At 38.1% G+C, this 26,165-nt stretch overlaps 3 protein-coding genes across 5 annotated transcripts in view; 1 reads left to right on the top strand and 2 right to left on the bottom strand.

The window, feature by feature from the left end:
* LOC105185540 (SUN domain-containing ossification factor) overlaps nt 1-12,817 on the bottom strand; it is a 45,067-nt gene extending 32,250 nt beyond the window's left edge. The window contains exons 1-3 of the mRNA XM_011145127.3: nt 12,352-12,817; nt 11,252-11,504; nt 11,046-11,161 (exon numbers count right to left, since the gene is read on the bottom strand). Coding sequence (XP_011143429.1) covers nt 11,046-11,161; nt 11,252-11,504; nt 12,352-12,410 — 428 coding nt within the window. The 5' untranslated portion in view covers nt 12,411-12,817. The remainder of the gene's footprint in view (nt 1-11,045; nt 11,162-11,251; nt 11,505-12,351) is intronic.
* A 386-nt stretch (nt 12,818-13,203) lies between these two features.
* Nucleotides 13,204-23,722, top strand: LOC105185555 (serine/threonine-protein kinase ATR). The gene is made up of 32 exons (XM_025301374.1): nt 13,204-13,327; nt 13,667-13,866; nt 13,959-14,129; nt 14,237-14,394; nt 14,455-14,604; nt 14,694-14,892; nt 14,971-15,110; nt 15,217-15,788; nt 15,881-16,045; nt 16,112-16,597; nt 16,683-16,860; nt 16,923-17,168; nt 17,261-17,377; nt 17,457-17,579; nt 17,655-17,902; nt 17,991-18,212; nt 18,299-18,470; nt 18,548-18,674; nt 18,748-18,872; nt 18,951-19,117; nt 19,224-19,384; nt 19,463-19,659; nt 19,749-19,833; nt 19,931-20,076; nt 20,158-20,274; nt 20,370-20,509; nt 20,591-22,385; nt 22,470-22,608; nt 22,708-22,822; nt 22,990-23,143; nt 23,214-23,450; nt 23,519-23,722. Exons 1-32 carry the CDS (start codon nt 13,284-13,286, stop codon nt 23,699-23,701), a joined length of 7,479 nt encoding a protein of 2,492 aa, XP_025157159.1. The 5' UTR covers nt 13,204-13,283; the 3' UTR covers nt 23,702-23,722.
* Nucleotides 23,723-25,777, bottom strand: LOC105185556 (odorant receptor 13a-like). 3 transcript variants are annotated; one of them, XR_003113334.1, is made up of 7 exons: nt 25,533-25,777; nt 25,324-25,476; nt 25,057-25,240; nt 24,828-24,980; nt 24,617-24,705; nt 24,269-24,545; nt 23,723-24,200 (listed from the first exon to the last, which is right to left on the bottom strand). XR_003113334.1 is itself a non-coding variant. In XM_025301375.1 (6 exons), exons 1-6 carry the CDS (start codon nt 25,748-25,750, stop codon nt 24,377-24,379), a joined length of 966 nt encoding a protein of 321 aa, XP_025157160.1. In that variant the 5' UTR covers nt 25,751-25,777; the 3' UTR covers nt 23,723-24,376. The 3 variants fall into 3 exon arrangements, 1 of the variants encoding a protein (XP_025157160.1); XR_003113333.1 differs by having other exon boundaries at nt 23,723-23,963; nt 24,045-24,545; XM_025301375.1 differs by having other exon boundaries at nt 23,723-24,545.
* Between the last annotated feature and the right edge of the window lie 388 nt (nt 25,778-26,165).

A 26,165-nucleotide genomic window follows, 5' to 3' on the forward strand; every position in this document is an offset into this window, starting at 1 on the left:
TAGATGACTACGACGGCGATGCAACGCGAAAACTAGCCACGTCTCGCGGTCGACATATTTCGCAAAACTTCAAGTTCGATGTTTCTCTCTCTCTCTCTCTCTCTCTCTCTCTCTCTCTCTCTCTTCCATTCTCTTTTTCTTCCACTCTATTTTCTTTGGAAAACAAAATATTTCCCCTCTTGGATTGGCAGCAGCGAGTAATCATAATTTCTACGTAGGACAATTTTTATGCGGAATATGAATATACACTCATCGATAACCGCGAGATTGTATATTCAAGTGCTTCGTCGAGTATACCAAGTTCACGCACTTTATTGCGTCCTTGGTATGTACGTCAGATCGTGAAAGATACGTTTACTCCTTTTGTATGTATAAAGACGATACAAGTTGTGCGGAAAAACGGCATACTCGATGTATCGTGTAACCGCAAACAGAAAGCTCCTCTGGAAATTTTCACGTAAATTTTCGATCCTACGAACAAATTCGTTTTCCAACGGAAGAATTCTCTCACTAGGCGAAGACGAATGCGTTTCAGAAGTGACGGAAAAAATTATGCACGATCTTTCTGTCTACGATCTTGCAGTAATAACTGTGAATCACATAATGCACAGAACCAGACGATCTAATTGCCCGCGCGAAACAAGAACTCTCCTCATCCGTGGCTTACAATACAAGGAATGGAAGTATTCTTGGAAAAAACACAAAAAATTCGATCGAAGAATCCAATGTTAAATACACACACACACACAGAGAGAAAGAGACATAGAGAGAAAAGGGAGAGAGAGGGAGGATTGCGACGGAGACCCGACGATCTCTCGCAGAATTTTTCGAGGAAAAATCGCTCCTCGATAAATCCGTCACGAGAGGTTCGCATGTCCCGCGAGAAAGCTCGCATGGAAAAAAAGAAAGACTCTCGCGTGTGGCGCCTGGAGATATTACTTATTCCGCGCTTTTTTATCGATGTAGGACGCATATCGTGGGAAGAAGACGCGGGCGCGTCTTCCTTTAGGTGCCCGCGCGGAAGGAGGGCATGGCGCAGCTGCAATTGCAGTCGCAATTGCAGCGTGCCGTAAGAGCGCATAGGACGACTCCTGGTCTCTACGGATTGCTCCGAGCAAACGACATTTTCGTAGCTCCAGTGACACGCGAGTAATGAATGCGGGGGTTCCTACGAAACGCGCTCAAGGAAGCGACTCGACCTGGGATTTGCATGTGGCTCCACCCGATCGGGATCGGTTACACGGCCGAGTTGGGAGTTCGCCAAAAGTACACCCTCTCCTTCTTTCTCCCTGTCTGCCTCCCTCGCCGCTCGTCGGTCGCGAGCAACGCCGAAAAGCCCCGCTCGCCGAGGATTTTCGATAGAAAACGAAATACAAGCGGCGCGGCTCGTTTTTCATTTCGATATCTGTGAAATCGACGTGCCCCTAATGCGCATCGCGTCGCGACGGTGCGAGGAAAAATGCTGGAGGCTGGAGTTATCCCGCGATATTGTTAACGTTTGAATCGCGCGAGAGAGAGAGAGAGAGAGAGAGAGAGAGAGAGAGAGAGAGAGAGAGAGTCTGGGACATGACGCAGCGTGTGCTGGAAATAATTGCTCGCTCGTCGAAAATCCAGTCGAGTCGCTCTTTCGCCGACTTGAAACAGTCACGTTATTCATTAAGCTGCGACGAGATTGGACTCAAATCATACCAATTGCGCCAATTATTGAGAGAAAAATTAGTCGGAGCAAAGCTGCAATGCGGAACAGGTCCCGACAGGTGGACCGTCACAGCGAATGGACGGCATCCACGCGCGGTACAGGCGACCAAGTGTCCTCCCGTGTTAATCATCTCGTCCGCATTTGACAATCGCATTAGCGGCAGCGTACGCTTCATTAAAGGCGCGCACTCGACGCGCTCGCCGTCGTCGCAGGACGAGCAGTCGAGTAGACCGAATCTACGAGGATCGATTTTTCTGACAACAGGGAAGTCGAGATGTCCAGCTAATGTTGCACACTTGCACCGCCGTTATTGTTGCGCACACACACGTACACACATACACGCACGCACAGTACAAAGCACCAACACAAAGTCTCGCGAAGACGAGCGGCCGCTAAGGAGCAACAAACGTCTCTCGCGAGATGTAGCGGCCGTCCGAGGAAGAAACCGCTATTCCGCCGTTAAACGCACGCCAAGATATAAGTGCATCGCACACGTCGCCATTGGTCGGTATTAACTTGCCTCGGCATTAAGCTGATACACACCTAATTCTTCTTACGTACGTAACGATATAACGATTTGAGTAGCTCTCGAGCGATCAGAGACTTGATCGCCGGTGGTAGCTTAACATCGGAATGCGAAAGCGGCATATACGTGTATGCAAGAGTGACGGCAGGGTGGCAGGAGGGCAAGGAAGAGGGTAGAGAAGATCGTTAAGATCTCCGTGTCTATCCAGATGTTAATGAGCCGGGAATACAGCACGCACCGTGAGTGGCTAATTGTCTCTACGAGATTCTATCTCGGTTGCCAATAAGGGAACTCGACTCTCTCTCTCTCTCTCTCTCTCTTTCTTTTTCTCCCCCCCCCTCTCTCTCTCTCTCTCTCTCTCTCTCTCTCTCTCTCTCTCTCTATTCACTCTGCAGCCGTAGAGTAATGCCCGTGCGATTGAGTACACTGCGGTGTATACGGCTCATAGGATAAATATTTGATAAGCCGGCAGCACACAAATGTCAACGCGTCACTCGCGGCAGCGAGCGATTAAATACCGAGTGCTATTTATTAGCACTCGGTAAGTACACACCGTCTTATTGCGAATTGATGTCGAGACCGAGACAATTTCCCCGCGACGTTGATTGTGAATGAGTGACTTTAGAACGAGATTGAAAACTGTTTGTAGAAAAATGGAATCAAGATCGCGGGGACTGGGACCGCGCGCGCGCAACGATACACATGCCGTATTGACGAGAGAAAAACGACGCTGAGGGGGAACGCTGAAGGGAAACTCACATTTGACGTTTCTGGGGAACGACGGAATATCGAGCGACAAGTATTTCGATGTGAAACTGCGCCGGAATTTGCAGCACCCGCGCAGGTGTTACCGTTCGTAATAAACTACCTCGTCTAAATGCAAATAATATTTATTTAACAGCAGAAAGTACAAATACGTGTTTATGTTATTCGGGAAGAAAAGCAAAAATATTTTTCATCGAGCACGAAGAAAAATACATGTATGTATCATTTTCCCCGGTAGCTCTCTCCATGATGACCCTTTGATGAAAAATTCGCTTGAAAATCCAATGTAACGAAAACGGAAACCCACGATAAATATTGTTCGATTGCATTTTGCGATAAAACGTGTTTCTCATTGATTTTTCGATAGAGATTGTTACGTTACCTCATTCAAGTATTTGCAGTTTGATCGGATAACTGTAATTATCGGAATCATATTAACAACTTAAAGAACAAAGCAGATGGAAAACCGGTGAAATTAAAGTAAAAGAAGTCGGTTAAATAAATTTAATCGACAATCCTCTCTGGGAACCGCTGCCTCTACGTTCCCCAGTTGCGAAGCAACAATAGAAGAATTCATTTCATACCTCTGCGAAAAGTCTCCCTAACCAGCTCTGTAGAACGTCAGAGTCGTCCTTGCGGAAAAATGCGATGCTTGCACTCGACATTGGCGAGAAAACCGACGCAACATTGATCGCGCGAATTTAATCCGGGGCTAATGGCACGAGACAGGAAGAGAGAGAGTGAGAGAGAGAGAGAGAGAGAAAAAGAGAGAGAGAGAGAGAGAGAGAGAGAGAGAGAGAGAGAGAGAGAGAGAGAGAGAGAGAGCGAGAGGGAGAGAAAGATAAGAGAGAGGGAAACATTAACGATATACATTCGTGGAGCAAAATTAGATACGTATTAATTTAAAATCCGATACGCGGAAATGGTCCCTCACGCGCGCGATAACGTTGTGTAACATTCGGCCGCTTAAGTGTCGCGAATCCGTGCTGAATTCGAATCGCCATATCGGCGAATTGAGAAATTACATAATGCGTGTTTGCTTAATATCGTCGAGCGATATCGCTGCTTCGTACACGGAGAGATACGTCTGAACGTGCAACGACGCGCTCGATTAGTTTCGCAAAATGATACATTCGGGTGGTCGGCCGAAAAAGTGGTTCATCCCTGCGTAGAGACGTAGAGCAAGCCGCGACGACGAGGGGATCGCCGGGTTCGTTATAGTGCTTAAGTGCTTAAACTACTTATGTAGCACGTCCATGACACCTCACGTTTTCCTGATATATTGTCGCGCGCACACGGAAATACCAGCGGGAAGCCCTTTGAGTACGTTCACGGTAGAAGTATATCCGTAGATTTGGCGTCTAGGTCGCGCATGAAGCCATATCTACCATCTCGCGGCAGACATTTCTGCATAAACATAGACCAGACGTCTAATACATTCGTATTCGCACGCGTCACACGTAGCCAGAGAGTCACAGAAGCGTCGCGTGTGCGACTGATATAACACTCCAATTAAAGCGCATTTTCTTCCGCCGACAATGCGCGTCCCGCGTCTCGTCCCTGCCGTAATTATTTTCACCCGCGCCAACGAATGTCGCTGTTCAATTTTCCCCTCCGTTGCCCGAGTTCAATTGATATGCGACACGACACGTACGTTTTCCAATTTCGACGAGTAATCAGCGGTATTTGCGATAATAATAATCATAAAAAATACAAAAAAAGGAAAAGCATACGCGATACTATAAATTTAATGTATCCCGGATTTATCGAAATCTTTTCATGCGCATCGTGTTTGCATCGTTCTCATTGCGATGCAATTTTCGATAGTTGAGTCTGAAATATCACGAATATATTTACGCGACTCGGCCAGTGATTCAAATGAAGATGATGAAAATCACGATGAAAATCGTCCACGACTTAGCGCAATTTAATTACATTTTCATCGTTATTTTCGGCAATTTTACAAATTTCCGACAAGTATTTCTGACAAGTTCCGACGCACAAGTAGATGTCGAGAGTCAAATTTCGTCGGTCAACTTTCGCACAATTTCCTCCCGAGAGAGAGAGAGAGAGAGAGAGAGAGAGAGAGAGAGAGAGAGAGAGAGAGAGAGAGAGAGAGAGAGAATCTGGGAGATGCTCAAATGGTTCTTGACGAAGTAACAAGAATTCTGTCCTCCTCGTGTGTTAAGTTAACCAACTTGGCTAACTGCAGGTTAAGATGCCGCCGGAGGCTCTCATGCGAGACGAGTGTATAATTTTGGGCTTATTACTGAAATAATTAAAGTACTAATCTTCCTCACGTGTACATTCAGCTCTACAACCCACGTTTAATTCCGCGCTAGCGTAAAGCGCACCACAAGAGAGTCTCGCGCCGCGAAGCCATGTAATTTTATCCTAAACGTACGAGTTTTTATATCAGCCAACTAAAGTCACATAATCCCTACAATGGGATAACAGTTTCCCGTAGAAAAAAAATAACAGGCAGAGTGAAACACGAATAACAAATAAAAAAAATATAGAAAAAAAAAGAAAACAAGAGAAAATGGGAGAAATCTGAGTAGTTTGAATTTCATATGAAAATCGGAAAGGATACGTCATATGCGAGGACGTAGAGATTCGCATGTCGAAAGCGTATCATCATACGTATGATGCGCACTTTAGGATTAAGTGCAATTTTGCGTAACGCTCGGAGTCCCTCTGGCGGGCTACGCAACGAAAACGCACGTACACCGAAGCGCGTCTGTTTTCGATTATTAATGTTCGCGGTACTTCTGATACCGTTGCGTCATCCTGCAGCATGTAGCAATCAAACGCAATAGCCATTCAACGAAATAAGTGACACAGATTCGTTATTGTCGGAAACGTCCTGTTAGTGCATACGCGCGCGCTGTCACGAGTGGCCAGAGATTCGATTTTCTAGCCTCGACGGCGACGAATTACACGATAAACAGCTCTCCCATATTACACATGTCTCTCCTATATTACTTACACGTAATAAAGAACCCCAACGTCTAAAATACATTCTGACGGCGCGCGTTCGATGTCGTTCGTTTCGCAAAATCCGAAAAAAGACAAAGCAATGGAAAAATCCAACGTCTCCGTTCCCGGAGCGAAGTGGCGACCGGTCGCGCGGGCGACGAATAAGGCAAGATATGAGAATAATATTAATTCAGAACGGATGCCAGGTGTGTGTCCGACGATTAGCGAGCGTAGGTGGATCAGAGGTGTTGAGGAATTCCGTACTGCGCCCAGCGCACTGAAATTCCCGAACCCTCGGAAGTGGGCGTGCGAAATGATGGATGTGACGAGGCTGTTTGTGCACGTCGCGAGAAAAACGAACGGTCGACACAGACGTAAGTGTCGAAACTGATCGAAACCGCGTGGCGTCAAATTGCGAGCGGACGAAATCGATATTCGCGTCGTTCATCGACCTTCGCTGAAGTGGTACTTTGCACTTTGCGTCTGAATTTCAACGCGTGCGCGGGTCTCTTGATTGTAATCAACCCGACGTGTTGGCAAAACGAGATTCTCCTCGCGCGTACAATTAAAAAAAAATATAACATTACTTTTGTATTGTTAGTAACAATTGGAGTAAACTTGCCCGGCTGGTGACGATAGACGCTACGCGAGTAAATTCGAGGAAATTCGACGAAAGCAACGGAAAAATTCGTTACCACATTGCGCTCGAATTGAGTACAAATATTTATACAGCTCCTTCGGGACAATGTTATGAAGTTTAATTATTGGAAACTCCATCGGCATTCTAAACCTTATGCCGCATTACAATAGGAAGCTTCACAAAGGGTTAATGATAATATTCATTATTCTTTGAGGACATTGCTAGAATAGTAACAAGCGCGCGTCACTGTATATATTACACTGTTATGTATAATAAATTCTCGTAACTACGTGGTAGAAGTGTTCAAGGTATTACTGGCGATAAAAATAATACGAACGTGACAACTGCAGTCTTTTTCTTCTTTTTGATATTTAATGTTAAAAAATCAGTAATTTCGAACGATCCGGCCATATAACTTTCCGCGCGCGAGAAACTACAGATGAAGGCGCAGTAGGAATAACCACGCTCTTCGAAATACCATGGTGACCGACGTCGTGACATTTAGCTTGTCACGCGATTTTATTTTTTATGCAAAGTCTTCAGGACTAGACGACTAGGCTAAACCGTCTGCGGTATTACTGACATAATTCAAGATGTAAGAATTATTAAAGCCAACGCGCGCCGAACAAATGCAGTTTGTGCGGCAAAATATACCGATAATGAAGATAATGAGACGTTCTTTGCGACTAACGACAAATTAAAGGATCACGCTTTTTGATATAAATAAATAAATAATCTGTGTATATGAACGCGTGTGCAATGACGACCGACGTAGCAAATTGATACACGGATCACTCGATGTGAACGCTATTAACGCAATCAGTGCTAAGTAATTTGTTGTTGGACAAATAGTCATGCAATGAGTCAAGCCGTGATGAATTCTCGATATCATAGGCGCCAATGATAACAGTTAAAAAAGAGGGAAAGAGAGAGGGGAAGATACGAGCGTTCGTTAACTAGGAACTGATGCGGATTGACATAAATGGTGGCGAAATAAATTCGAGGAAAAACTTCACCAAGGACGCGTTCCAATGTTAAATATAGAAGCGGGAGAGAAATTAATTAGCGACGTGTCGAAAGTAATTATAATTGAATTAATTTGCATTTTACCAAGCGGAGGAAAGATATTCCTGACATTTGCGTCGTCTCGCTTTCTCAGTCCACATTTCATTGCACATCGCAATTTGCTTAAATATGCGAGCTTCTTGCAAACTACACACACACAATTCTCGATTGTATTTTTTAATTTTAATAAAAACAGCTGCTAATGAAGTTTAATAAAATTATACTGCGTTAAATTGCCACCGGTAAAAGCTAATTAATTCGTAAAGTGAAGTAACAAGATTGTTCGCCGCGTTATCGCGATGTCAATTTCGAAGACAAACGAAGAAAATATATTGTCAATACCTCATGAGAAAAAGCACGTAACGCTTCTTATCATTAACATTATGATCAAGAAAATCATGCGATATCTACGGAAAGCGGTACATAAAACATGTTTTATAATATTTTCTTGCGGACAAAGAACGAATGTTGTCTAAATACGATATTGCGATAAAAATCGCACATCATTTACGTCAATTCATATTATTATAAGCGCGCTTATAAATATATTCAACGGAGAAAACTGTCGAGTCGACGTTTTAATACTCGAAAATCATTTTCTGAATCCGAGAATACGTACCAATCATACTTGATTTCTATACGGCAATTTAACAACTCCGTCGCTGTCGCTGTCGTCGTCACCGCCAGTCACCAACCATTGTCTTTTTATCGGTTAGCTCTAATTAGAGGCAAGCATTGCGAAACTCGACTCCGTGAAACTCGGAAAGAACTGCCGCCAACAGCTCGAAAATATCACCGAGAGTGGTATCTTGCTTAATAAACTTTTCCTGCGTTTTACAGCGAAAACTGGGGCATCGCACAGAGCAGTATTTTGGAGTGACTGCCTACGATATGCAAAATTTCTGGCGATTTTTCATCGCTTTCGCATACATACGACGACTTTACCCGTCGTCGGATTTTATGCACAAAAATTTCTCGCGTAATGGAACGGCGTCCCGGCGCATCTCTAGGTTTGCATTACGCTTTCGTGCAAGGCGATACTTTTATTACATGAAGCATGATTCAATATAAAAACTTATTTCCCTAACTGCACGCAGGCGGGCGAGAGCAAGGCGAGAGGATAATCTGGATGCACGCATAAACCTTCGCCCAGCAGCTCGGATTACGATGTAACGTAGCTCGTATCGCTTCGTTATTACAAAAGCGTGCCTAGCAAGATACAAAGCACTGCGACAATGACCAAAAGAAACGATAAAACCAAGTCTACGTACACAACAATCTTGATGAAAAGAATGTATAATGAGTGGACGTCCGCTTTGTAAAACAACGCGAGAGAAACGAGAGAAGCGAGCGCGAGTGGCGAGTAAAAAAAATGGTTTTTTATGTCGAAATTTTCCGTCGCCATATCGCGCACAAAGTTATAGAGGCATAAGACAAATCGACTGACAAGTTGTAAAAGTATTATCAGACTCTCGACACAACATACGATTGTAAATCAATGTTCACCGTCTCCGCCGACGAAAGTCGAGCTCTGCGTGGAGAAGTAAATTTATAAGTAAATCGTATGGTATACATTTGCATGTGCATGTGATATTTCATTGGGGAACGCAAACAAATATGTAGGATATATCGTTGCGATGCTATAAGGTCGACTATTGTCTGTCGTTCAGTGCTTGTCGTTCATGAATATCGTGATACGTATCATAGAGCACGATACATATCGCGCTCCGCGAGAAAACAGCTCCTCAGCGTATGATTTCAGATGCTCCGCGGCGAGATAAACAAAACACTCGTGCATTGTTCAGAAATGTTACTTGTTCGATGTTGCTGGATGTGAAACAAAAAAATATGTGCATAAAAATACATACACTGTCGATCGCGAAGCCCGCAAATCCCACTTTCTTTAATCCGACGTCGGTACAACATTGAGGATTATTAAAATCATAAATATACGCCCCACAAAAGAATATGCATAATAATACTTGAAACATTTCCCGGTCATAAAATCTTGTTGACTAATTAAAATCTTTCTGACGTCTTTGAAGACGTTTAAACTACGAACAAAAGAATAACGATAAATGACTAATTAATTGTTATGTTATACATATCGACCTTGATTATACCGGATAATACACTTAAAAGAGCAAACTGGGAGCAAACGTTAATTATGCGCGACAATATTTTACAAATGTCGCCCCACATGTGAGCAAAGAAAATACACTAACGGAGAATCCTGCCAGTAACAATATCTTTAAAATCCTACGCTTGCAACATTTATCCAAGCGGATGCGTATCTCGCGCGTGTCGTAGGATCGATTAAACTATCTTATAGTTCCAGGCTGAAATAGAATCGGTCCTTGCGCGCGCCGCATCGTATAAAAATAAACCTAAACACTACTGCTCGATATAATGCGATATTTATTAAAAGCCCAACTAGAGGATTGGCAAGAGCTCGTCGACTAACTATATGTGAGATATTGCGTTTGATGCACAAACAATCCTGCATTATGTGAAAGTCTCGACTCCACAAAGACGACGAATATATCTCTTTATCTCTCATGTGTATTTTAAAGGTCGAAAACCTCGGAAATCGCGCGACCGTAATCTACGAATGCCACTTCATTTTATCGACGTCAGCCTGGCGCGAATCCACATTGCGCATATTACGTTTTAAGACGTCAACAAGAATTCAACAAGTGGAGATATTCAGTACTCACACATTTGACCTTAATTAATCAGTTTCGCATTACGCGAGCCTGCCTGGCAAAGTCTCGTGATGCCAAGCATCGCAATAAGACTATTTCATACTATATTGGATTTGTATTATCGTGTAAACATAAATAATTTTTACCAAGACTGCTAAATGATAGTCTACCTAATAATAGATCAGTCGTAAATAATATCCTATCATTGCAATGTAAATTTATTCAATATAAAATGCGCATCGTTTCAAATTCCACTTAGCTCATTACCGGTTTCTTCGCGCGCTACACCGCACAAATACATTTTAATAATCTCTAAAGTCTTATTCTGATCTCAAGTACATTAAATTCCTCGAAGCAATAGTTATATCAACTACTGAGATAAAAATAATTTCAATTATTCCGATATATTCAACATTCATTACAAACATGGACGAATAAGAGAGGCACAATGGTACGTTTTAAGAAGCATTTATAAAGGATATAATATTTACTTATTCTTCGAATAAATTTAAATCATTATCCGTATTGAATATTGTTTGCGTCATATTTATGTCGCCGCAAATCTATCGTCAAACCAATACTTCAGCAAATAAATGGTATCCATGTGTATAACCACGTTGTACGCGCACGTTGTTATACTATGTATAATGATTTACATAAACTCACCCTTGAGAGAGATTAGGCTGCTGTGTGAGACTCTCCGCCAAAATATCCACTTCCTGCACTTGTGCATTGTCATTGGTGATCGTCTCGAAACTAGCAGAGACAGTAGTAACTTCCTCCTGCAATACAATATAATATACATTGATTAATCATATATGCATCGATATTTGATATTTCTTGTTACATAAAAGATTATATAAATAACTTACTTGATGATAATGGTCATCTTGACTAGTCTTGTGTGCTACTGTATCTTCTTGTGTCTCAACATTTAATATAGTGGACCCAAAATTCTCTTCAAGGTTATCATAATTGAGCGTAATGTTACTGTAAGTTCCATAAGTCTCGTTCTTTTCAGATTTAAAAGAAGGAACCTCAGTTTGTGTATTTTCAGCTTGTGTACTTTCAGCTCGTGTACTTTCAGCTTGTGTGTCAGAAGCTACTATCAAAAACAGAAGTCCACTGTAAGAAAATAAAGTTATGTCATAATTAGACTTAAGTAACATTGCGCTATCATTGCATAATCCAGAAATAAATTAGGAAAACATTTTAAATATGTATAATTCAGCAGATCATTTACTAATTACAACAATAATAATAAGAATAATAGAGCAACAAACAATAAATGATAAGATAAACTAGACTATTTCAATTATATATTCTCTGTTCATTCATATAAGATATAAGTCACAAACATTCTTTACAGTAACGTAAGTTACAGATTATTTGATGGACTTGAAATTGGTTTTTCTTCAATAAATATGTGATATTAAGATTAATTACACAACGTATTCTATGCTATGGAAAATTAACTAATCTTATGTTATATAAGTAAAAATGTCTCAGTTAAATGTCAATTAGTTAAATTCAGATTGAATTATAACAGAAACTTAACTCACACATAGTTTAAATATAAAAATATATAACAACAAAAGCATCTTATGTAAGATTTATGAATAACAATTAACCTTCATTTTATCAAAATGCCTGTTACTGTAGAAAAGAATGTGACTTCTAATATATTTTATATAAAAGTACTGTATTAATTTATTAAAATTTCTTTCTATCTTGTTAATCGTGACTTGCTCGATTTCAAGAAAAATCTTGAGCATGAAAAACATAGACAAGTATTCAAAAAGAACAACAAAAATCTGAGATCGAATACATGATGTAAATGGGAAGAAGATTTACGCAATAATATTTTTTCGGTCAAGAGATCGTTCTCGATTTTTTATCCCGATAATCAGAATATGCATGCTGACACAGGTTCGAATTGTCAACAATATGACGCCGATGATGTGCAACTCACCTGGACACCACCGATATCAGGAGCAGCGCCCAGTACACGAACAATACGCAGGACCTCATCCTCTCCTTTTACGGGGAACCAATGCCGCGGGGTACCGCATTTAGGAGCTCTTTCTCAACAGAGGGTACGTTGTAATTTTTAAATGCGCACGAACACGACCAATCTACCACCGTAGTCAACGGCGCCAACACATACCACCACACCGTCACCGCCACTACCGTCGTCACCGCGAAAAACTGACGTGGTATTATCGGAAAGCTTCCGGCATTAAATGAGACCGCAACTCACCCATCAGAGTGCGTTCGAAAAATTCAGCAAATCCGAAATGTAATGCTATGCTGACGCTCTGGATCGTTATCGGCACGTATACAAATCTCCATGAGAAAAAGCGACATTTCGCTCGAATGAGTACACGCGCCCATACAAGAAATGTCGTGACTAGACGAGAACAGCTGATCGCGTGTGCGCACGCGTGCGAGTCTCCAAGATGTTGGATCTATCGTTTCATTTGCACTTTAACGAAATTACTGCACTTCGTATCACAAATGAGTGCTAATTATTTCAACTATATCATAAGAGAAAGAAAAAAACACAATTGTAAAATGGTCAAGAAATGTAACTAAAGATAAATTGATCAAATAAAGACAGAAAGACTTCTCATTTTTCTTTCCAAAACGTTCAAAAACATAGACTTGTTTCCATTCGCAAACGGAAGTTATCTGCGGGACAATTTGCAATCGAAAGATCGTAAATACATCGAATCGATTATTTCGATTGTGATATCGACTATCGCAAGTGTATATTGCGTCGTGTAAACGTGACTTTAATAATCATTTAAATAAACGCGGAAGGTTTGACCATACGATTTGATTTAGCGTCAGGTTAAAGCACGTATATGTCATGTTTAGTTTATTGACTATTTAGACATAATAATGGAAGTGAGTGGTAATTCACAAATTTCTCCACATGATAATGAGTAAGTATACGTGTCTACCGAGTAATGACAATCATGTAATCGTTTAAATTAAAATAATTGCATTTTTAAAGTTAAAACATTCATTGTACATGCAAGACTTACAAAGCATAATGTAACAACATCTATAATAAAAATTTACATTAAAGTAATTTTACACTGGAAAGATTCATTATTATAAGAATATATGTGAAATTAATATCTTTTTGTAATATCGTTTTGAAGGTTAAAGTAAAAGTTTTAGTTTATACTTACATATACATATATATTTTTAGTAAAAAACAAAATGATAATATATAATAGGGCAAGTATATACATTGACATTAAATGGTCTTCTTATAGCGTAACTGCAGATTCAGTATGGAAATTCATAAACAGCCCAATAATTGCAATCTTTTCTGACTTGAAAGATCCTGCTACGGAACAGATGTTATGTTCTCTTTTAGAATCATTATTAAGAAGATCCTCTACTTTAAGCACAGTATTAGTTCCTTCATTTAATAATGGCATACCAGATGAAACTCTGCAACAACAATATACAGGTAGTTTATTTTCATATTATTCCATTAATGGAATAATATAATGCTATAATAAATGATACTTTATAATATACCATTTCTATATATACTTCTAGCATTTACAACTTGGTTGTTTGGTACAATGTTTTATTTGGTATGTGTGCCATCGAGCAAGGTGATACTTTCAAAGAGCATTGAAGTACAAGCTTGTATGCTCAGAATATTATCCAGGCATCATTTTGGAATGTTTGATGCTATTAGTTCAGAATATATAAATATACTTAATGGTATGTAATAATAATATGATATAATTTCATAGAATAAAAATTAAATGATACTATATAAATGCGGTACTACAAACATAATATGTGTAAAACATTATGTTTCTTTACAGAGATATCAGAGTTTTATACAAATAATGTAGACACAGAAGAAATGACTCTCTCAAAGTTTCATACAGAAAAAGATATCATACAGAATTTAGATCTAACACCATTTACTGTAAAAATTAATTCATCACAAATGCCATCAGTTCAAGCATCTATATTAAAGGTATTGCTTTCTTGAAAATATTCAACATTGCTTTAATTAAAATAATATTTGTATCAACAGATAATTATGAAGTCTGGAGTATTGGTTTGGGAACAAATGAAATTGTGGGACAAAATTATAACAATAGTTGTAAAATTTCCTCCAGATTTAAAGATTGAAGCACTACAACTATGCACAGAAATAATAGAAAATTGTGTTATTCGCGATCGAGTAAGTGATCTAATCTTAAAAATAACATTGATCTAATCTTAAAAATAACAGTTTTTACTGTTAAGATATTATATATCTGCATTTTTTAGGAATTTGCAGCCTTAATTGCATATAGTTTAGAAATCATAAAGAATGTTTCAACTTGGATTAATTTGGGTCAATTACCAGTACATGCATTGTCTCAATTTGCAGAAATGTTAACATGTTTAATACAAACATCACCAGTTTTACTTAATGTTATAGAATTATGTTTTCAAGTTATTGAACTTCTAGCTTCTGGATTTATTAGTAAGTGCTTTCAGATTACTCATAACTGTATAAATATATTTTTATTTTCAAAAAATTTGAAATATAATTTTTTTCCAGCACATCATGTCAGAACTGAAACAATAAAGAAATTGACGGAGGTGACATGTCATAAAATTAAACAATATCTAACTACAGACCCAAGATCCTGTTCTGTCTTAGAAGCTAAGAAACTTTTGGCTTACTTTACATATTGTCCGGTATGTAATAATTAAAACAATATTTATTATTTCATTATTTTATTATTAGTTTTATTATTTATATTAACTGTATAATATGAAAATATAAAATATTTCTTTATTTCAGGCTGTCATCAGTATTTTTATGCAATTTGTTTTTATTGATATCAGACGAGCTGTTATACCAGAAAGTGTCAATTTTGCCATGGAAATGAGCGAACCATGGAAATTATTAAGAAAGGAATTAATGTCTTTTGTACAGATGAAAAAGTTTACAGAAGTACTATACATTATTAAAGCTTCATCTCTGTTACAATTGTGGCTGGAAGAACAGAAGATTCAAGTAAAACTATATGAGAATGATTTAAACACTATACTAAAAATTCTCATGCAAAATTTGAATTCTGATAGATGCCAAGATGTAGAAATTATCTTTCAAATTTTAATAAGCCTAATAGCTCATAGCGAATCGAATAAAGTCTTATTGCAAACAATATTAGCTCTACCATTTACTCAAGATTTCAAGGGATCTGTGGATATCAGTCAAAAAATGGTGCAAAAAGCAAAATCTCTCAGTGTCGATACCACGTCAAAATGTCTTGAAACTTTGTGCGCATATGGCAGTAGGAAGGAACGATTAAAATTGTTACGCAGAAGTATACTAAATGGCGAGATGCAAGTAGCTATTGTAGCAGTATCGTAAGTTCTATTTTCCTTTATGTTACACTTTGACGCATATTTTTAAAACTAATGCTTATCTCTATTAACCGAAATTTTATGGGGGTCCGTAGAAGCAGTGTACTACTGTTGAATAAGGAGGACATAACATTGCAAGATGTTTGCCAATATGTTCTGGACACTGCCTTATCTTTGACGAAAGTTGAAGTACACGACGTTCTTGCAAGTGTTTTAGGCCAGATAGCTTGCGTCTCATCAAAAAAAGGCAAAACTATTCGGTACTTTGTTAGCATTATTTTCTAGCTATAAAATGATGAAGAAAAATTAATGATATTTCTTTTCAGTGAATCATCAAATGATGGAAAATGGATGATACATTGCGAATGCTGTACAGAGAATGCGAAAGAGAATGCCGAACTTCAAGTGAACTATCTTCCAAGAACTTACAATAATATTTTTGACACGTATTTTAAACTACTGTCTTCGACAAATGTCTCGGTACGTTTGAATATGTCTAAAAGTATCCTGTCTCTCTCAAACCACATAAAATCTTTCAACTCGAACGAAGTGACAAAGGAATGGCTCCCTTACATATATGATGACAATGTGGAGATCCGACTGAATATCGCGTCGGTGATCGGACGATTACTGAGCAATAAGATTTCTATATTGGAGAACAACGAATATTTACCGGATTCGGTGCCAGACGATTTGGACGAATTTGTTGACTTAGTGATCAATGTTATAGCTAATACTCTCATGACTGCGGTGGATACTTCCAATCATTCCTTGCACGATACACTACTTATTACTGCGAAGAATTTCGTATGGTAAAATAGGGAATGTTAATGATGAGATTGAAATTACATAATATTAGATTGTTATTTATATTAATACGTAATAACATGATTTCAGTGTTCCACTACATCTGACAGAAAGAAGAATTTTAAACGTATTTCTTTTTACAATATTACATCCAAATTCATCGCCTGCAGCCGTAGCATCTGCCACAGTTGCGTATCAGGATGTTGCTGACTTTCTGAATGTTTCCCCAAAGGCTTTATACATCAGATATCGAAAGGATTTTTTAAAGGTACCTATTTTGTAGCTTTTTATTGTAATAAAACTTTGCATTGTTAATTTATATTGTTGCAGCTTATAATGGAACGTGCAGTTTGTAATTACATAGAATTCTCATATAATATGGCAACTACAGTACATCGCGTCGCCAAATGCATAGGCTATGAAGGATCACGTCATTTGCTACGCAAAGATGGCCATTATGCGATCTGCTATCTGATTGCTTTTATTGTTGAAATGCCAAAAGCAAAGGCACTTTTGCATGATATAGCTGAATTGATAAACATGGATATAAAGAAAATGCTCGAAGAATATTTTCCGGTAGTATACGAAGCATACTTAATTTACTTTAATCTTAATAATTTAATTTAATCTGTTTTAATATAACATAACTTATATACCTCTCTTTGTAGTATATTTGTAGTTATGCTTTCTTGGAGACACCTTTACGAATATCTACAGAATGTTTGAAACTTGTTACAAAAATCACTGAAAGTAGCCTCGCGCTTCTTACGAAGCGATCATTCATGGTAAGAAATTTGAAGTCTCATGCTGTCATTTAATTTTTATTGCACAATGGAAAATGTATATTTATCTTATTGCTTGTAGGAAATTTTTGAGGAACTTATGTTAAATTTTTATGAATCTCCTAAGAAGATAATAGGCTTTTTAGAAATCATTTCAGAATATGATAGCAATCATAGAGGAAACTTTACTACGCAAAAGCAAATTGTAAGTATTTTAATAACAATATTATGATTATTTTATACAGAACAATATTTCAGATATTTTATAATGCACATACAGGCATCTTATTTGAATCTACGCTTACACGGTATATTAGTAAACTTTGACATAAAACTTAGTCCCAAATCAGACGAGTACACGCAACAATCTGCCCTTGCTTCATTGGCTGTTTTAATACAATACATGGGTGCTACGTATTTAACTCCACTTAGATATAAAGTTTTGGCCACTTTACGGACTTCACTCGGATTTAAAAGACCCGGTTTTCCCCGTTTAGTTTGCGATGCATGGGATGCGTTTATTCACAAGTATGTCCATGAAACAACTAGCTAATACGACATCTAATACTAGAAATAAGATTATGTCTTGAGGTAATAATTTTTACATTGATTCCAGCATAGCTATGGAAGATCTGGGACCATTGTTTCCAACAATATGCGTATCGTTAATGCAGTTGCAGAAAATATTTGCTGAAAAAGTCAATAATATGTTAGAGTATCTGATTCTTCAAAGTGTTGCAGAAAACAATAATCACATCTCAGAATTATTCTTCATAGATGACATAAAAGTTCCTAGTCATATCTCTGATATAGTCAAGGCGCATATACTTCAAGCGAGGTAATTGTTGACATAAATTTGCGTTTTCCTTCAAAAGTCGTGTGATTTCCTTGAAAAGTAGTTGAAATGATTTTCTACGATTTCAGACCTGAGGGATTTAATGCCAATTTAGAATTATGGTTAAAACGAATCACTCATGAGACTGACGAGGTGCGAATCAGGGCTCTAAAACATTTGCAAGCCTTTCTAGAGAAACACCGCACCGAACTTAATCAAATGATATTGAGCGAAACTGACGTCCATCCACTAATTGTTGAAGTACGTATGTTTAACAAATAAATACTATCAATACTTTATTTGTTGTAATACATTTCATCGTTTAATATTCTTTAAAGCTATTAGATACTTTACTGATTGGGTGTCAAGATAAAGATGAATCTATACGCTTATGTTATGGAGAATGTCTTGGAGAATTAGGTGCAATCGAACCTAGTCTTCTCCCAAGAAGAATTATTTCTAAAGGTGCTTAATTCGACATTTTTATTACGATGATACTTTCTCTGAAAATTTGTCTCAAAATTTCGTTATGTTATAGAGGATAGTAAATTCATATCCGACGTGAATGAAGAGTTTGCCTGTGCGTTACTCTTTGAACATGTACGGGCTTTTCAAATGCAGAAAAACAGTCAGAGTATGGATTGCTTTTCACTCGCTATACAGGTATATAAAAATACGCACACATTAGCGACAAATCGTGGAGACACTATAACATTGTTGTAACGTGATCAATATTTTCAGGAAATCTTAAGAGCATACGACATCTCTCCACAAGGCCAGAATAGTGAATTATGGAATAATTTGCCATCTACAACGCAACAGATTATCACTCCCTTTTTGACATCGCATTATAAAAGGAAGGAAGAAGCTATCAACGAAGATAATGAGTTTCCTCATCCTGTTTATGGGTATGTCTCATAAGAAATAAATTTGTATCGCTCTCAGATTTATCGAATTGTACCGCTTTTATTGTTGATTTGGCACGATGGATGATCGTTGCAAATATTCTTACAGTTCTGAAGCAGGTGCCTCGGTCGAAAGCTGGGCTTATTACTGGCTTTGCAGTATGTCCAATGCTGTACACGATACAACATTCAGTAATGTACTGCAGGCATGTAAATTGGCATTCAAACGGGATATGAAAACGCTGACATTTTGTCTACCGTATATCGTGTGTAAGTGCTGAAGATCCAATACATGTAATTATTTTGTTACTTCAGAATATGTACTTACAAGACACTTCCATTCGTTAGCCTATATAATCACAAATAATAGAGAAGAAGAAATTTGTATCAAACTTAAAGAGGAGATGTTAGCCGTGATTAACGTCAGGGAAAAGCCCATATTAGATTCTGAACTTTTGCGTCATCGACCACTTCGGTTCGGCCAGAGTGTGAAAGCCGATGACAAGAGAATCTCAGAAGAAACCAGACGTACTCGCTGTTCGCGGGTTAGTATAGATATCTTTTTTGTTGTTGAACCACTTTCTATGTTAACTTGATACTCTGTCGTAAAATATTCTTACGTTGATTGAAACAGGTGGTTTTCAACATATTGGATCACTTGCAAAGATGGCTTAGAGAACGAAGATTGTTTCAAGACAACAGATACGAGGCAATAAAAAGTGCGAATTACTTTATTATGTATTATTTTAATTCCTGCGCAGGATGATATGATATGATCGTATGATATACCGATTGTTACTCCATTGATATTTCTAGATTTTTGCAGTATGCTAGACAGTCTGATGGTAGCAGAGGGCTGCTACCAATCACGGGAATATCATCGGGCACTGATGTATTTAGAGCAGCATATGGCCTCTAGTAATAAAGGTTTGTCAGAACCGACAGAAGGTGGTTTGCTCGCTGTACGTAAACGTTCTGTGATTTGACACGATGAATGCAGTACGGATATCCTTTGTCTTCCTAACGAGATATTCTTGTTGCAGAAAATTTATGCACAACTCGACGAGCCCGACGGGGTGTCTGGTATTCTGGCGACTCAGAATCAAGCCCCCACTCTACAACAGCTAGTTCTAGCTCACGAGGTTAACGGACAGCTTCAGGTAACGTCCAAGAATTCGAGTAATTTGCACTTAGAAGCTATTAATTTTACTTTGCATTAATTGCATTTTGTGAAGTCTCGTGCTGATTCACACAGGATGCGGCTACGTGCTATGAAAGACTCGCGCAGAAAAAGGATTTAAAACATACATATTTGCAAGGCATGATTCAGTGTTATCTTGGTCTGGATCAACCATTTACTGCCGAGCACATTACCGAGGGCATGTTGAGCAGCAGGTAATACCGTACAGTAAAAAGAAATGTAAGGTCGAATCTTGGACGAAGTTCTCACATATTTTTCTGAATATCTCGTGATAGGCCGGAGTTGGAGCCTCTCATAACTGAGCGTGAGCTCTTTTGGAGACTCGCTCATTTTTCTCGATTCGACGAGACCTCGCAGAAAAACGTCAAGCATGTATTACTAGACGATCTCATAAAAGGTATCAAACCGGACTTGCTATCGTTAAAGAAGAATTTGGTGTCGCTATTGGAGGACGCTTCTCAACCGGGAGTCTATCAACAAAGTTACTCATACATTATGAAATTGCACATATTAAATGAATTTGATAAGGCAGTTTCAATGATGATGAACAACGTAGAAGGTCTTCCGGTGATACTGGAAGAATGGGAAAAACGCGGACAATTATTGAGGACATCCCGCGGTGTGGAATTTGTCCTGAGTATGCGTAGGGCTACTTTAGATTTAGCTGTACAATTGCAACGGCAGACTCGCAATACCGAAAATTCCACGCTCAACCAGGAAATCGGTAAAATTTGGCTGAAGAGTGCGAAAATCGCCAGGAAAGCTGGTCTGCATCAACAAGCATATATGCACATCCTATCGGCCAGTGATTCGTGTCCACCGCAACAATTGTACGTAGAACAGGCTCAATTATACTGGCAAAGGGGTTGCCAAGAAGACGCTTTCACTACGTTGAATCGTAGTTTTGCAAATTGCTTTCAACCAGCGCAATATTACAAGCAGTTGCCTCCCGGTGAATGTACTGAGGAACAAAAACAGTTCGCAAAGGCGAAGCTACTGTTTGCGAAATACAACGACGAAACTCTCAACGTCGATACAGACGGTTGTATCATTAACTATAAAGAAGCGATAGATGTGTGGAGAGGATGGGAGAAAAGTTGGTTATCTTGCGCTCAATATTACGAGGCAGTCATCGAGAGGATGCCAGAGGATGATAGAGATAGAAAAAGACGCGAGTTGCAGGTGCATATGATGAACTGTTACGGTAAATCGCTTCAATACAGCTGCAAATACATCCACCACTCGATGCCGAAGATGTTAACCGTTTGGTTGAATCTTGCTTCTCGTGCTGCAATCACTTCCGATCCGATAGATGTTGTTACATCCCGTCAAGACTGCCTGTCAATAATGACTAAGATGATGGACGCTTACTATCAGAGATTACCGATGTTCATGTGGCTAACAGCATTCAGCCAACTTGTGTCTAGAATTTGTCATCCGTCTCCGCAAGTGCAGAATGCTGTTCGCACAATTCTAGTAAACTTAATTCTGGCGTATCCTCAGCATTGTTTATGGATGATGGCATCAGTCTTCAATTCTTCATATTCGGCACGACAGAAACGTTGTCAGGAGATTTTGAATCATCCACAATTAAAAACGTCGGGAATGTCCAAGCTTATCAGCGACTTTCACAAACTTTGGGAAAAACTGATCGAGTTATCCAATAAGCCAATACCAGACAAGATATCAAACACTACAGTGGCTCAATTGTCGAAAAATTTACCGAGGTTACTCGCGAGCAAGGATTTCAGTCCAATCATGATGCCAACAACAAAATTCAGGCAATTGCATCTTCCATCTAAAAATGCTTCGCTAGATAATTACAAACCGTTTCTTTTGAGATGGGCGCACATAACGAAAATAGAAGATGACGTGATGATAATGCCATCGCTACAACGACCACGACGAATTACCTTGAGAGGATCGGATGGCAAAAAGTACCTTTTTATGTGTAAGCCGAAGGACGATTTACGAAAGGACTTCAGATTGATGGAATTTAACGACATCGTCAACAAGTATCTGCAAAATGATCCTGAGTCACGTCAAAGGAGGCTCTATATAAGAACATATGTAAGACCTAACGATATATTCTAACGGTATTCTTTAGATTTGATTTCAATTGACAATTAATCATCAATTATTCATGATTTGCAGAGTGTGGTGCCGCTAAACGAAGAGTGTGGTTTGATAGAGTGGGTACCGAACCTAATTGGTTTCCGACCTACCATTATGAATCTGTATAAGGAGAAAGGCATCGCACTTACAGCTGGAGAACTTAAAACGATGCTATGTGGTAAGTTTCAGTGTGCGTAACGCAATAATAAGAACAATTTAAACATATAATTTAACAGGAAGAGATCGTTCATGCATCACGTGTATATTATTTCTCTAGCGTTGACAGACACGTTAGAAAAAAAGAAGGAAATATTTCTGAAGAAACTATTGCCACGACATCCAGCTGTGTTTGGGGAATGGTTTCGCATTATGTTTCCTGATCCATATGGATGGTATGTGTTGATAAGACACATTGTTTTGAATGTGTTGTTTTATTATGAGTCGCAAATTCGTTTCGGCATTTGGGAGGAAATGATTGAGTGTTTTATTCCTGCTGTATAGTCCCTTGTTTTTTGCGTAATTATGTGTAAGTACTAATTATATTCAATTTTTGGTAAAGGTACGAAGCTCGTACAGCATACATCAGAACTACCGCTGTTATGTCCATGGTGGGTTACATTCTCGGACTTGGCGATCGTCATGGAGAAAATATATTGTTCGACTCCAAATGCGGAGATTGCGTGCACGTTGATTTCAATTGCTTGTTTAATAGGGTAAATCGATATGTATACATATTAGGAATTCTGTTGTATTGCTATTAAACACACACATTACGATTTTCAGGGTGAACAGTTTGAGTGGCCGGAACGTGTACCATTTCGCTTGACCCATAATATGGTGGATGCTATGGGTCCCCTAAAAATTGAAGGACCATTCAGACGTGCCTGTCAAATCACCATGCGAGTACTTCGACAACAATCGAGCACATTGTTGAGCGTACTCACGCCTTTCGTATATGACCCGCTTGTTAGTTGGAACAGAAATCAGGTCGGCGATGTGGCTGAAAAAACAAATGAAAAGGTATACGCACTCTGTCGTATCAAATTACAAACGGTAATTCAATCAATCCACATTTATTTCTGTCGCAGGCTGTAGAAAATATAAAAAACATCGAACAACGATTGAAAGGCTTAATTCGATATCCCAGAAGAAAGGCTGAAAATATCGCGCTACATCTCAGCGTCGAGGGACAGACTAATCACTTGATTTTGGAAGCGATGAATGTTGATAATCTATGTCAGATGTTTATCGGTTGGGGTGCATATTTGTAGCGAGCGTCTCGAGCAGGATTACACATAATGCAAGATCTTGCGTGGACGATTACGCGCAACGGCGTACCAAACGTGAGATCATTGAAGTTCCCACATTGGGTTTTTAATCGTTATTATATATTTTAATATTCCTCTTTTTTAATATCAGATTTTTCTCTCTTATTCACACATTTATGATTTTATTTTATTATGACTCAATGTTGTTTTCTTTTAAGCTGACACTTCGCAGTAACATAAAGTATGAAAGAGCATTGCTTAACACCTGTAAATTAAAATTCGGATATTGTGTGTATCTCACGGTTTTATAATAAGTGAGGTATATATGTATATGTAGTATTCTTACTGAGTTGAAATTCTCCAAATGCATTATGTAGAATTTTCCTGCGGTAATTTTACTTGGTTTCTGACTACGCAACATGAGCAGACATAACTCGTTTTTAAAAGAAACTGGCAATTTATACCAATTGGTTGAATACAGAGTTTTATTGATCGCCAAACTCTGTCATATAGGTAAAATATGTATAAAGAATTTGTCTTTGTATTCGATTTTGCTATTTTGCTTCATACCTCATTTATTAGGATGTCACCGGGAATACAAAAAAGTAATAATTGAAAAAGTGCCATTATCAAGTATGAGAAATATTTAATCAGTTTAGATTTTTCTGCTAATTCCTACTAGAAAAATTCCATGTAAAGATTGGCAATATAATGACAAATTTTCAAGGAAATTTGTGTAATACTTGCAGTTGTAACCTGAAGACCTACTAGACAGATTATGAGACTGCTAGCCAACGTTTGCAGAAATAGCATCGGACTAAAAACCATTTCCATGTAATCACAAAACCTAAATGTAATACCGTTAGACTTTATAATCACACAAACATACAACTTAGGTTTCAATTTACTTAAAATTACCGAAGAATTGTATAATGATGTTTGATAATATGTGTTATTTGTAATTTGACTTTTTGTACAGAATTTTCTTCACTATGTGTATGTTGCACCTGAATAAAATCAAATAATATTATATACATCTACGAGAATGTGTCATAGTCGCCGTAAATATATGTTGATTTATGATAATTGTAATAATGATAATGAAAGATTGTAAAGTAAAAATACTAACGAAGATAACTTTAGCGGTAATATTTTTTATCTTTTCTTGAAGTATTTTGAATTGACCACATGTATGAAACAACGCTGTTGCAATTAGGGTGTCGGTTCCCAGGATAATAAGACCGCATAAGCTCGTTGCTACCATTTGCGACAGATAAACAATCTACATAAACAATAAAATACATACAAATGTTACTATTCTGAATAGTTTTAACAAGCGGAAATAATACTGCCCTTACCTCATATATCGGAAAGTTATAGTAAGACTTAGGATATAAAGCTAAGAATGGAAAATGTTTTGTACTGTTATCATTAAATCCAGCGAGCGTTGTAATAAATATTTCAATTAGAGGTAGACTAAAGAAAAATAGTAAAGAATTGCAAATTAAAAATACATATCCTTTAGTAAGCTTTCTGGCATATCTGTAAATAAGTATTATTATATAATAACAGATGTTATTGTACGTACCTGTAGTACATTTGTAATTTGAGAAATGTTCATTTACGTTGCATATACATCTGCGTATTTCGTAATCTGTGTCGTCATTATTCTCCAATAATCTGTTAACATATAATCTATAAATGGATCCATTTTCCCTCTGTTGTACATCCAAATCAACGATTTTAGTATAGCGAGTAAAATAGTGAGCAACACTGAACTGTAAAAAGGCAAATTAAAGAAAGAAAATTTCTTGACATATATATTGAGATATACCTTGTTTCCAGTACGATAGCCAAGTCTTGCCAATCTTGATAAATTTGTACTGTTTGCGGTATAATGATGGTAAACATACACACACAGCACACGATGTATCTCACGATATTTGTTGGATAAAGGCCAACAAATTTTAAAACCTTTTTATTAATAAGCACATAATCGTCGATATTTATCTGATTTTCATTGTAAGGATACATAATGACAGGCTGAGTCATGAAAGAAGGAAGAATTCACGAACTTTATATCAGATCTATATTAATTTATGTTGACAGAAACGTGATAATAGTGGTATAAGTCTGTCAACAGATACGAATTTTTCGGCGATTAGAAACATACTGATGATCTTCACTAGTTGACACATCATACTTATTTTTAATCGAGTTTTCTCAGTTAATTGTTCATTCATATAGAACTAATAGTAGGTCCATTATTATATTAGAGATCTCGTCGAAAGGCGTTAATGTATGAAATATGGCGAAGCTTTATAGCAGCCCTTGTTCATTAATATTTCAAACTTAATGATAGCTCATTTGTTAGATCAATCTCTTTCATTATAGAGGAAGTATAATGACAAGCTGTCATTCTAAGATCTTTTCTTCCGTCTTTTTTACTTATGCAGTTTGACAAACG

Source organism: Harpegnathos saltator, unplaced genomic scaffold (genome assembly GCF_003227715.2).
Source record: "Harpegnathos saltator strain DR-91 unplaced genomic scaffold, Hsal_v8.6 scaffold414, whole genome shotgun sequence".
In the NCBI taxonomy this organism is placed as follows: domain Eukaryota; kingdom Metazoa; phylum Arthropoda; class Insecta; order Hymenoptera; family Formicidae; genus Harpegnathos; species Harpegnathos saltator.